The 13,355-nt window shown below is 57.7% G+C and overlaps 1 protein-coding gene across 1 annotated transcript; it reads right to left on the bottom strand.

The window, feature by feature from the left end:
* Nucleotides 1-429: 429 nt before the first annotated feature.
* PNPLA5 (patatin like phospholipase domain containing 5) lies at nt 430-12,426 on the bottom strand. The gene is made up of 9 exons (XM_027594801.2): nt 12,234-12,426; nt 11,630-11,862; nt 9,688-9,753; nt 9,177-9,386; nt 7,704-7,764; nt 6,465-6,650; nt 4,319-4,451; nt 2,052-2,168; nt 430-1,466 (listed from the first exon to the last, which is right to left on the bottom strand). The coding sequence occupies exons 1-9, from the start codon at nt 12,424-12,426 to the stop codon at nt 1,382-1,384; spliced, it is 1,284 nt and encodes a 427-aa protein (XP_027450602.1). The 3' UTR covers nt 430-1,381.
* Nucleotides 12,427-13,355: the final 929 nt, after the last annotated feature.

Genomic DNA, 13,355 nt, shown 5'->3' with positions numbered 1-13,355 from the left:
TCTGCTTGCAAAACTCTTCCCCCAGCTCTTTGCCTCTAACCTGAGGCCTCACCCCCGACATCATCTTCTAGAAGGGGGCCTTCCTGGACCGCTGATCCAGGGTCGCTCCCACCCCACCCGCCCGCCATCGTGCCCACGGTCTTTTGCTCTCCTCACGGCACTGCCGCTCCTCAGATTATCTTATTTTCAGTTCCCAGTTGGCTGTTTAGCATCTGCTCCCCCACCGCAACCCACACCAGAAGGTAAGCCTTGTTCACTGTTGTTGTGACCCCAGAGCCTACAAGGCATTAAGCAAAAATCAAATGAATGAATGGACGAACGAACGAACGAATGAATGACTCATTATCTCTTTTGTTCGGATTTATTCCTTTGCTCCCTTTTTCTCTTGTGCGTGCCTCCATTTCCCCACCCTCCCCATCCCTGCTCGGGCTGAGTGCCTCCTAAGGGCCTGGCCAAGACACAGTGTGGGTTCTGCTCTGAGGACAGGAAGGGGATCCGCTCCCAGGAGAGGCTAGAGGGGGGCTGGTGTCCCAGTCTCCTCTCTGCCTGAGAAAGAAAGGGGCTTCGGAGTGGGCTGTGTGCAGGTACGACTAAGGAATAAGGGGGTAGTGCTATGGTGCTGGCAGCCAGGGGCCCTTGGACACTCCAATGGGACACATGTGGGCAGGATTCTGAGAAGATTTTGATCCCCTTCTCTCCTCCCACCATCGATCTCCTGCTGGGGGCTCCCCGCTGGATGTACCCAGTAGGAAGTCAGAGATCAAGGTTGCAGGAATGAGGCAGACCATGGGGGTCACCCTGGGGTGAGTGCAGGACAAAGTAAGTCAGAGAAAGGATGTGAGGGGAGGCACACCCCAACCCATCATTTCCATTTGCCTTCCAATCACTGACACTTTCTCTGTCTTCTGTAAAGTGCTCTGCAAACATCTCGGCAAAAGCACTGGAACCCTGCTTCTCGGCAGATGCTGCCCCCGAGCCCCCCAACATGGAAATTCAGGAACCAAGATGTGTGTCTCAGCTCCTACCTTACTTTTTCCCTCTGATGACAGGGTGACCTGGACACAGCGACCAAGGGACATACCAACAGGTTGGGCCTCTCCCAGAAAGAAATCCTCGGGCCCCCAGGAGCTGGCTCCAAGGAACAGGGGCTCCAGAGGGGCTGGTGGGGCCTCTTCTGGCTCCTGGGGGCCACACGCCCCCACAGTCAGGGACAAGAGTCTGCGGGGAAAGGGAGGCTGCTCAGCAGACAGCTCCACACGGGGCTCTGAGCTCCGGAAGACTAGTCAGGACTCGAGGACTGGGGCCAGATCTGGGCACAGGATGAGGGCTAAGACAAGGGCCAGGGGAGGCCAGTCATTGGGCTGGCCCTGCTCTGTGCCCCTCAGGCCTGATGGGGAGGTCTGGGCTCCCTGGCCAGGTCCACAAGAAGAGACGCCCCAGGCTGGAGCAGGCTGGTCGTGGGCAGGCTGCGGAGGAAGGAAAAGCCAGTGAGTGAAAGGTTTTAGAGCCCGGGGACGGGCAAAGGGCAGGGTGAAGCCTTGTGGGGGCAGCCCTCGCATTCGGTAAGCCCTGGGCCACTCTTCTCCCGGATCCCGCCAGGAGGAAAGCCCTGAGACCCTCACACTGGCCACGCGGAGATGGGCAGGAAGGTTCCAGGGTTGGCCATCAAGTGGCTTGGAAGGACGCCAGGGTCTCCAGCCAGGTGGAGGAGAGATAGGCAGCCCCAACCCAGGCCCCACAGAGCACAGGGAGGGACCTCTGGAAGGCTGTTGGAAGGGCCCATGGGGATCTGGCCGAGCAGGGAGATGCACTCGTCCTCTGGGAGCCGGTCTTGCAGACTGACCCGTGTGAGAGGCCAGCTCCGGCATCCAGGCCCAGCACAGGTCTGGCCCACGGCAGTGACCAAAGCTATGCCAGAGACTGCATGGGGAGGCTGGAGAAAAGGACACGGATGATGTAGACGGCCTGTCCAGGGTCTAGAAGAACAGCGGTGCCTTGCTCCCACGGGGAAGCCACACCCGCTCCGCCCCAGGCCCATCCCCCGGCCTCACCTGACCAGCCGGGGGAGCTGGTCCTTTGACCTGGAGTAGATCTCAAGGGCCAAGCCCTGCAGCACATCCCACATCCACCACAAGTCAGCTGGCAGATCAGGCAGCCATGCCACCAACCTGGAGGAAGGGGCGGCAAATGCTTCACTCAGCTAAGCCTGAGTGTGTGGCCCGGCCAAGTCCACCTTCTCCACGGGCCCAGAGCAGAGCCAGGGGTCCCTGCACTGGAGGACCTGAGGCACCAGGCCTAAAGGAAGTGGAAGAGAGGCGAGAAGAGCCCACCGCAGAGCTGGTTGTAACTCCGCAGGGCACAAGCGTGAAGCCCACAGCAGGGAAGGGCAGGGCTCTGGGCCCAGCTCCCCTGCTCATCAGCTGTGTGACCCGGGCAGGTCAGGGAACCTCTCTGAGCTTCAGCTTCCTCGCCAGCCAAAAGAGGACCATCACCTTGCCTGCAGTTCCTAACCTCCTCCCTCTCTCTGTCCCTCCTTCCCTTCCCCAGACCTGCCCTCCTTACTCCACAGCCCTCCATCCACTCTCCCCTGAGCAGCCGGTGACATGCCTGAAATATACATCCGATCACAGCCCTTTCTTGCTCAAAACCCTCCTGTGGCTCCACACCTGGGTCCTGTGGGGTCAGCAGAGGACCAGGTCATCCAATTACAGCAGAGATAGGGCCTGGCTGAGCACCATCTCAGACTCACTGGACACAGCAGGGCCTCCCCTCAATATGCTGCCTTCAGCAGAGCCTCTCAACCAGGACCTCAACCAGGCAGACAGGCCACAGGGTGGAGTATGAGAAGCAAAAACATAAGCTAGACCATCACCTCCCTTGTTCTGGACTGCCTGTCTCTATTATTACAACCTACATGTTGAGCATGTAGGTTACAAAAAAAAAAAATGCTAAGTCTGAATTTCCCTGTGGTCTGGACAGGTTTCTCCATCAGTGCTCATATACGGATTTTTTTTTTTTTTTTTTTTTTTTTAGCTGAAAAGTTCAGGCTTTGCCCTTATCCTTTTTGACTTCAATCTGCGGTTTCAATCTAACAGCTCAGCATGAGGAGAATCTGAGTTAGCAGAAAGCTCTCTCCTGGCTTTGGGCCACTGGCAATTACAGCAGCAGAGCTGATCCAGTCATTAACTCAGCGTGGAGCAAAACAGAGAGACCTGTGGCTCACTGTCATAGACCTTTTTGGGAATAAAAAATTAAAAAAAAAATAGAACTCTCCCTATGACACTTCTCTACTGAAACCCTTCGCTGCCTTCCCACCATTGTTGGGATAAAGACCATGCTCCTCATGTGACTATAGAGCCCTGCCTGTCTAGCCCGCACCAGCCACTGCCACACCACCTCACCATCTTATTTCCTCTGCCTTCTGCCCCAGGACCTTTGCACATGTCGTTCCATCCCTCTGGAATGCTTTTCCCTTCCTCTTTGCCTAGTGGACTCCTACCCATTCTTCAGATTATAACTCAAAAGTTACCTTCTTTAGGCAGCCTTCCCTGACCAGATAGCCCCTAGGGCGAGCTATTTCAGTTCACGGCCAGTGTAGACCTCTTTTAGGAATCACAGCCAGTAGAGACCTCTCTGGGTATCTCTAGGCAGAGGTGTGATTGCACAGGTGAATGTGTGATGGTTCGTGGGCTGTGAGTTCCACAAGGCCAGGGCGTGGGTCTGAGTCAGGGCTGCCTCCCTATCCCTAGCCAAGGCTTGGCCCCTGGGTAGGCCCTCAATATAACTATTGGTGGAGTGAATGAACAAACAGTGCCGAGTGACTCATTAATCAGCAAAGTTAGAATGGTTAGTGAGGGCTTAACCACAACCAGTCAGCCCTGGAAGCGCCTTGTTTTATAGAAAAGAAGCTGAGGCCCAGAGAGGTCAAGAGACCCAGCCCAGGCCCCACAGCTAATCAGAACCAGACCAGCCCCCAGAGTTATTTCTCCAGAAACAGCACATTTCCTCTGAGGCTCTAACAGGTAGAGCAAAGGGCCAAAGGTCCTAGAGACAGGCGAGGGGCCAGAGCACTGACCAGGAGGCCCCATTTCCGATCCGTCGGTCACAGCTGCTACATCATCTCCCCACCAGTCCCATCCTGCAGAGGAGACCCCCTGAGACTCCTCTGGGTTGTGCAACCAGCACCAAGCAGCCCGGGGAGGCCAGCCAGGCTCTGCCCACCCAGCGGGCCGGCTGCCCCTCCTGCCCTGGGCACTGGTCTCCACCACAGCCCTGATGGCAAGCCAGGCCCTTCCCAGGACCCCCGGCTGAGCCTCACCTTCTGCTCCGGAAGTAAACGTACTCGAAGGGTAGTGTGTAGGGCAGCAACAAGTAGGTCAGTGCCCGCCCAAGGCCCGACCGGCAGAAGCGCGCCCAGGTGCTGGGGTCCCGCACACATGCTTTCTTCAGTGCTACGAGAGAAACCGGGGCATGACCGCCCACCCCTCCAGCCAGCCCCTCACCATTACCCTTAGGGCAGGCGGCTGAACCCCTTCCCACCTCACACAGTCCACAAACTATGCCCACCCCCCACCCCTAGCTGCAGAGAAAGAGACAGCATTGACCGAGCCCCTAGTTTGAGCCCGCAGAGTTCTGGGCACTCAGCTTGTGCTCTCTCCTTATTGTCCCCAAACTGGCAGGGCGTGCCCCTTTCACAGACGAGGAGACTGAGGTTCAGAGTAGGGAAGTGACTTGCCTGAAGACCAGGCCAGGAAGTGGCAGGGTCCCCAAGACGGACCCAAGGACTCAGGCTCCCCAAGCTCTTTCCATGTCTCCCGCTGCTCTGCAAAGTCTTGCGCACCCCCCCAAGATGGGCCATGTGCGCCCCCGTACCTCCCCTGATGACAGCAACACATCAGGGTTATGAACAGCAGCAGCTGCGGGAAGGACAACAACCCCTTTCCGAGCCCCCACCCCCCATCCCCTGAAATGCCCAGGGTACCAAGGACTGGCATCCTGGCCAGGGCAGAGCCGGAGCCCAAATCCTCGTCTTCAGACCGTGGCTCGGCCTCCAACCTTGACTCTGGCTAGTGCTGTGGAGAGACAGCCGCTCGGAGGGTTCACAGACGACACAGCACGAAGACCCCCTCCTCCTTCCCCTGCCATGGGTCCCAGGCTGAGTCCCGCCCCTTCCCTGAGCCTACATTCCCTCCTCTGAAAAGTGGGCCTCCTGGCAGGCCCCGCCTCCCAGGCAGGTGGGCCAGGATTAAGGGAGGTCTGTAAGGGCCGGTCTGCTAACTAACTCCCAGTCCCGGGGCATGCTGGCGGTTGTGCCCCATCACGGAGACGGCTCTCCGGTGCTGCCATGTGGCCGTAGGGACGCCGCCTCGGCTCCCGAGCTCCAAGCTTGGCCCTCAGGGGCTCGCCACAGATCCAGGCCCATTTCTGCAGGCCCTGTATGGTCTCTGGCACGGAAAGAGGTGCCCTCCCTGTCCCCTTCGCCCACCCACACTGTCCTTGCTCTAACCTCAACCACCATCAGCTCTCCTCCCAGTCTCCCCCCGCCCCCCGCCCAGCCCGTCCCCTCCCAGCTAGGTGCGGTAAACGCCGGACCTACCCTTCGGAGCAGTAGTGAACCCTGAAAAGGAGGGGTTGCGCCTAGTGAGCCGCCCCCCCCAGTGGCTCCCCATCCCTCTCCTGCTGCTTTCAAAGCCACCTGCCTGACCCTCCCAGCCTCTGCGACCCTGCCCCTCACCCACGACACTGCCCCCACCAAACCCAGGACATTTGCACACGCTGCACCTTCTGCCTGGCCGACTCCTCCTCTCTGGTCTCACTTCGATGCTGTTCAAACCCACGTCCCCGTCACCATGACACATGCCCAGACCCTTCTGCCGCTGCAATTGTGACTTCGGGGTCACTAAGCAGGAGAGCAGACCAAATGGCTCAGAGCGGAACTCCTGCTTGGGCTATTTGTTAGCTGTGTGACTTTGGACAAGTCACTTAACCTCTCTGTGCTATGGTTTCCTCATCCCTATAATGGGGACAATCCAGTGCCGTCCTCAGAGTACTGGTGGGAGAGTGAAATGAGTCCATGTCCACGTGGAGAGTCCAGAACCTTCTGGGTGTGCCTCTCTCACGTCCCTATGTACTTCCTGCCCTTCCCTGGGCCGTGGGCAAAGACCTGGCTTTCTGAGGCATAGATTTGGGTTTGAATCTCCCAGCTGCCTCTCTGAGCTTCGGTTTCGTCGTCAGTGAAATGGGGTAAGGAAAACACGTAGGCCCACAGTTGTGGTGCGGAGTGAATGCCACAGCAGGTAGAAAGGCCCTAGCACCACACTTGGCACTCAGTAGGTGCTCAATAAAGGAGTCCTATCCTCTCCCGGCCCCTGAGCACCAGCAGGGCAGGGTCTCTGCTCCCCGCCCAGGCTCCTGTGTGCAGGGCATGGGGTAGGTGAGCAAGTTCATGAAAGAAAAGGCAGTACCGGCCTCCAGCTCCGGTGAGAGCTGCTCAAAGTCAGGCACATCCTTGACCAGCACATTGGGCACCGCCCAGTTGAGAGACAGGCCCCCCTTCTGGCCTCTGTCATGGCCGGCATCCTGGTTCCCATCGGCTGGGGCTGGGGGCTCCTTCGACACCAGCATCCAAAGTATTGGTTCCTTGGTAAGTCCTGGGTCAGTGGAGAGAGGGATATGACTGGTCAGCACGTCTGGAGGCCCCTGGTGGTGGTGACACCCCCCGGCTCTCCATGCCACCCATCCCCCTCGATCCCCAAACCCAGTTCTGGGGACGTGCTTGCTGCAGGATATACCCACGGCTCCCCCTGAATGACCTCTTCCTGCTCTCCCCTGACCCTTCTCTGCTCCCCATCTCCTGTGCACTTTCTAGCGGCTCATCAGAGCCCAGACCCTGAAGATGCAGTCCAAGGTTCAAACCCTGATGTCAACACCTGTTCACTAGGTGATCTAACTGCCCCGTGCCTCGGTTTCCCTCTTTGAGAAAGGAGAAAATGAAAATCTGCTTCATGTGGTTGTTCTGAGAATTAAACAAGACAAACACCTAAAGCTCAAGCCCAGATCTGGGCACGTATTAAGCGCTCAGCAAATTCTTCCTGCTGCTCTGTGTTTGGGGTAAACAACATGGTTCTGGAGCCAGATGGCCTGGGTTCAAATTTCAGCCCTACCATGTGAAGAGCATTGGATGACATCCAAACTCTCCAGCTGAGAAGACCTCTGTAGCCCACCCACTGTCCGATGAACACACGCACACGCACAGGCACGCGCGCGCACGCGCACGTGCACACTCCTGAGGCCATACTGAGTCATGTGCCCCAAAGGTGCTCGCCTCTGTTCCTTTGCTCTCACCCATCTTCCCTCTGCTTGGAATGCCCCCTTCCTTTCCATAGTCTTCATAACTAGTCAAAGCCCAGCTTATCTGTTGCCGCCTCCAGGAAGGCCTCCTTGCCCACCTGCCAGGCTGGGTCAGGTGCCCCCTCTGAGCATCCCCTCCATCTCCATGGGGAGAGGTCTCCCCACACCAGTCTAAGAGCAGCTCAAGAGCAGGACGCACGTGTGATCCTCTCTGGGTCTCCAGCCTCCAGCTGAGGCCAAGCATAGAGCAGAGGCTGACGGAGAGAATGAGTGAGTTGAGGTCCCTACACACGCAGACACCCGGAAAGCAGGATCTACTTGGAGGCGCGGCGACTATGAGGGCTGCCACCTACCACGTCTCTCCAGAAACTTGAGGGCGTCCAGGTAGCCTTGTCTGCAGCTGTCTGCTACTACCTGCCAAAACACAGGTCAGAGTAGGATGGGGAAGGCCTGGACCTGCCCCTCGAGCTGTGGTCACAGGCCAGAGACCTGTCTTCCACTGGAAGCAATCCCCGCCCAGCCCGCGCTCCCCAAGAACCCCCTCAGCAGGGCTCCAGGACCCCAGTGCGGGGCAGGGAGGGCCACGGGACTGCAGGCAGGACGAGCTCCCCCCTCTAAGACTCCTTGGTGGCCACTCTTGCTCCAGACACTCCGCTCTCCGGTCTCAGTTCTCTCCTCTGGAAAGTAGGATAAGCAGGCCTGGCCCAGGACGCCCGGGACGGCCTGGTTCCCGTGGGTCAATGCATGGTGGTGGCCTTCGCCCTTTGATGTTCATTTCCAGAACCAGCCTGAGATAGCAGAGGAAATTGGGGGCCCACACCCGCCTGTCTGAATCAGAGCTCCCCTAGTGGGGAAAAGGCACCTGCAGGTCCAGAAGGCAGCTCTGCCTTCCCTTGCCATGTGGCCTCAGGATGGCCACGCCACCTTGAGAGCGACAGCTTCCTAGTCTCTAAGATGGCGCTGAGATTTTCCGTCCACCACACAGGTATAGGGAAGACCAAAGGAAATGAACATGATCTTGTTTCATAGATTATAAAATACTACGGAACTGAGGTGCTTGGCTGGTTCAGTTGGTAGAGCAGGGGACTCTTGATCTTGGGGTCATGAGTTTGAGCCCCATGTGTGGCGTAGAATTTACTTAAAGTAAAAAGACAAAACACTACAGAACCATGGAACGAATGAAGGAATAGGGAGGGGCCAGGGCACGGCTGGGGTAGAGGAGCAGGTTATGGTGATAAACTATTTGTTGTCAAAGTACTCATTTTCCAGAAATACCAAGGGACTAAAACAAGAAATCTAGGTCTATGGTCCCTTTTTGTCTGTCCTTATGCCTCGCCTCCATGGGGATGGTAAATTTGGCCACAGTCTAGGGCAGTGGTTGAGAGCATGGGTCTAGGCTAGCTGAGGATTTGAAGTCTGGCTTTGCTGCTTCCAGGCTGTGTGACTTTGAACAAGTTGCTTAACCTTTCTGAGCCTTGGTGTCCTCCCTCGAGAAACAGAGATGGTACTGGCACCTTCTCACAGAGGCTGACCCTGAGGAATACCAGCAGAGGCCCGGCTCACACCCCAGCTCAGCGGAGTTGGTGCTAGCATGCCTTGATGTGGGGCCAGTCCTAACTCAACATTCATGCAGGCAGGGGAAGAATAGTAAGGACACAACTTGAGCCCCATGTTGTGGGTTCAAGAACGTGGCTGTAAGATTCAGAACATGTGTCCTAACTGCCCTGAGGTGGAGGGAAGGTGTGGGGACATAGCCTGACTCACAGGACCCTGGATCGTGGCCAAGCCTCTAACACCTTCAAGGTGGGCACCGGGGCCAGACCTACCTCAGGGCTGGGGGTTAGGAGGGAGACGAACGCCAGGGAAAAGTTCTTCTTGGAGATCTGGAAACTGGCATGGAAGGCATTCAGCTCATGCATGCTGGCCGAGGTGCTCTGGGGGCAGATGTCCACTGTCCCGTGGAAAGGGGACACAGTGATGGTGGAGGAGGAGTCCACAAAGGGCAGGCTGTTGCTCAGAGCCCCGTCAATATAGCGCTGCAATTCAGGTGGGCTGCCTGCTCAGGATGCCCTATCCTCTCCCCGCACTGCCACGGGGCCACCGGCTGGAAGTGGGCTGCAGCCGGTGACCTCTGGCTGCCCCTGAGCCCCTAGGACCATCTAGCCCGGGACGCTCTGAACACCACCCCCCCCCCAAGAGCAGAGGGAGGGCCCTGGCACACAGTAGGAGCTCAGGGAGCACAGTTCCCTCCACCCACACGCCTTTCAGCAGAAGGTATACTGGGTCCCCAGAGCACGGGGCAGGGACTCAGTCATCAAACCCCCAAAGTGCACTTACCTCCCCTCTGAATTCGGGGGGAATTGTCCCACAGTAGAAAGGAAAGTATAGGGTGCAGACCAGAGCCTGGGAAAACAAGTCAGCGGAAACACCATTATTCACGCTCCTGGTGTCCAGAGCCTACTCCGGGCATGGTGTCTAACCCCAGAGCTGCCTGTGAAGTTTGTTGGCATTAGTCTTGTGTTCAGGGAAGGGAAACGAGGCCCAGAGAAGTGGTCATGTTCCAGCCAAATTCTCAAGGTTAAGAAGGTATTTGAACATAGGCCCGTTATGACAGCCCCCTCCAATTCCCGCTGATAGGTCCTTGCTCACTTGAGACTGCTGCTGGGTCGTCTCCCCCCCCCCCCGCCAAGGGCAAACGGAGGCACCAAGGACCATTTCTCCATCACCCAGGAATTCTTCACCAACAATCTAGGTATGTCTCCCAAAGTGTGTTCCCTGGACAGTGATCCAACCAGATGCATCTCAAACAAGAAACCCTGACTTTGGGATGACTGGGTGGCTCAGTCGGTGAAGTGTCTGCCTTCGGCTCAGGTCATGATCCCAGGGTCCTGGGATCGAGTCCCGCATTGGGCTCCCTGCTCCGCGGGGAGTCTGCTTCTCCCTCTGCCCCTCCCCCCCTTGCTCGTGCACGCTCTCTCTTTCTCACAAAATAAATAAAATCTTAAAAAAAAAAGGAAACCCTGATTTCTTTATCCATTTGGAAAACACTGTCCACTCTTCCCCATAGAGTCTCTGACAAGTCCAGCAATGAAAAAGATGCTTAACATATTAACATTTGGGGCTCGAGAGCTCTGTCTTGGAAGTGAGGGATGGTGAGGGAGGCAGCTGTCCTGTACATGGTGGGATACTTAGCAGCATCCTTGGCCTCTACCCACCAGGTATCAGTACTTTGTGCACACATGCACGCACACACACACACACACACAGAAATGTGACAACCAAAAATGCCTCCAATGTTGCCAAATGTCACCAGGGGGAAAAATCACGCCTGGTTGAGAACCACTGACCAAGGGCTTACCAAACTCATGGAGCATAGAACCTTGACTTGCAGTCTACTTGGAAATATCCCTCCAACCCTCTCTGGGAGATGCGAAACTCATCCTGGCTCTAACCAGTTGGGAGATGCAAGTGGGAGCCTCATTCCCACAGATTAATGATAACAGTGACAGCAGCTAATGTTTACTGAGCACCTATTATGTGCCAGGCCCTGTGCTATGTGCCATACAGGCAAAGATGCTGGGATAACCTTGAGGGTCCCCAACTGGCTTCCTCGAGAGCCCACAGACATCAGCTCGCATGAAGGGACTGGCTCCTCTCCTGCACACACTGAGAATCCCGATCATCACAGACCCAGAGATAGTCCCCACACTGGGTGCTGGGGTCAGCAAGATGAAGCAGATTCTGCATCACGGACCCCAGTCTGAGTGGAAGGCACAGACCCTGATAAGGATGGGTAGCAGGGCTCCGGGCCTCCCTCCCTGTCTCCCTACCTGCCTGAGTCCTCCCAGGGACCTAATCCCTACTTGGTCCACCTGACCACTCCCAGAGCCTATCACTGGCCTCCCTCCCTGACCGTGTGGCTCTCTGTCACGACCTCCTGTTTTATAACAATACTGGATCGTTTCCTAATCCATTGTGGGCAGGTGCCTCTCTGGAAAAGCAGGGGTCCTGAGTACAGAAGCTGGACTTTGCCCCCTCCCCAGCCATTCCCTTCTGTGTCCAGCCGAGGGGCCTTCCCAAAGCAAGATGGGAGTCTCTGTCATCACCTTCTGGCCCCTCTGTACTGCGACTCTCCCATTTGTAAACAAACCCAAGCCTCAAGTGACACCCCCCCCAACTCCCTGAAAGGAGTGTCTGCCTCTGGGAAGCACCCGGAAGTCACCGTAGAGACGGAGCCCACTCACCTGCCTCTAGGCCCTGGGTCCCACCACATGCTCACCTGGATGACTTCATCGCGGGTTGTGAAGTTGGTAACTATGACGTTGTGGCCATCGGGCCATCGGGTCAGTGAGATGCCCAGCTTCTGGGAGGCCAGGATATGAATGTTGGAGGGCAGGCTGTCCTGCAGCTGCTGCCTGATATGCTCAATGGGTGCGAAGGCAGGGTGGAAGATGCCCAGGCTCAGCTGCTCCACCTGCTTGACCATGCCCAGGAGATGGGAGCAGCAGAAATCTGTGCGCATGGGGAGAGGAGAGGGTCCTCAGTCACCCAGGGGGCCTGCCCACATCTGTCCAAAAGATTGACCTCCCCCGGGAGGGGACTGTCTTCCCCTCTCCAGCTCAGAATATCTGTCCCCAGCCCTACGTTCAAATGCTCTGTCCACCCTTTGATCTTGGGAACAGTCTCCCCAGCTCTGATCAGTCCTCTGCGAAACGAAACGAGGGTAACCATACTCCTCAGGGTTCTTATGAGGGTCCCATGGGATCATGCTGGATGTAAAGGGCACAGGGCAGAGCGCCGGCACGCCCCTCTCGGCGCCCTACCTCCCGCGTGGAGCCCACGTCCCCCCCAAGGCCCCCCAGCCCGCGCCGTCCCCCACGCACCGACGGACTTGCCCGCGATGAGGCAGACGGCGTGGAGCGCCCCTGACGAGGAGCCGTAGAAGCGGCGGGCGCCCTGGAGGAGGTGCGGGGCGCGCTCGCTGAGGCAGCGGGTCACGCCCACATGGTAGAGCCCCAGGAAGCCGGCGCCCGAGAAGGACAGGCTCCAGCTGCCCTCGTCCTCGTAGCTGCGCATGGCGGTGGAGCCTGCGGGGATGGAGCGCAGCTCCCTGGCAGTGGGCGCTGGAGGAGGGAGCTGGACTGGCGGCCCAGACGAAAGGGTCGGGCGGGAACCCGGCCCCGCCCTGCGCTGCGTCACCCGCCACCGCAGCCAATGAGGTCCCCGGGCCGCGACGCCCCGCGGTGTGCCAGCTCTCTAAGCGGGGGGGGGGGGTGTACCCTCGCCCCCGCACGCCTGCTGGGGGGTGGGTCACCGGCCGCGACTGCGAGGTGACCCGCCGCGGGGGAGCGGCACCGGCTCTCCACCTGATCGGTGGTAGCAGAAGCATTATTCCCGCCTTCATTTTACAGATGGGGGAACTGCGGGGCAGTGAAGGAAAGTGCTAGCCAGGAAGTGGCAGACACCTGGCACAACACCTGGCCTTTTGGGGTCAAGCCGGACTTCATTCTGCAGCTGTGCTGGTTCAGGTACCAAGGACAGCCAGAGTCAGCTGCCACGAGCCATGTACTTGGCCCAAACTCCTTACTCTTTCCGGGCTGCAGTTTGCCCGCATACTCTGAGGCCCTTGGTTGCGAGGACCCACAGAGCCTTTTCTGCTCTGATCGCTACTCCTCTGGGGCAGACGCACCAATGACTGGCCAGTCCTGGGGGTTGGGGTGACAGCCGGGACAGCAGGCACAGGCACTGTGCTAAGTGCTCTTTGCAGTCACCCTCACAACGCTGTGTGGGTCAGGACCGCTGTGCCTATGTTCATTTAGGGACATTGAGCCCTGGAGAGGCTTAGACACCCGTATGGCCAGGAAAGACCTCCAAGAAAACGTGCCCACACCCTTAAAACTGGGGCAGTGGTTCTGGAGGTCAAGCAGGCAACGGGTAAAATTAAGTACCCCACACAAATCATTTGAGGTGTCCACAAGGATGTTGCAGAGGAGGAAGAGGGAGGT

The sequence above is a fragment of the Zalophus californianus genome, chromosome 9 (genome assembly GCF_009762305.2).
Source record: "Zalophus californianus isolate mZalCal1 chromosome 9, mZalCal1.pri.v2, whole genome shotgun sequence".
Lineage (NCBI taxonomy): Eukaryota > Metazoa > Chordata > Mammalia > Carnivora > Otariidae > Zalophus > Zalophus californianus.
This window is presented reverse-complemented; position numbering and strand designations above follow the sequence as displayed.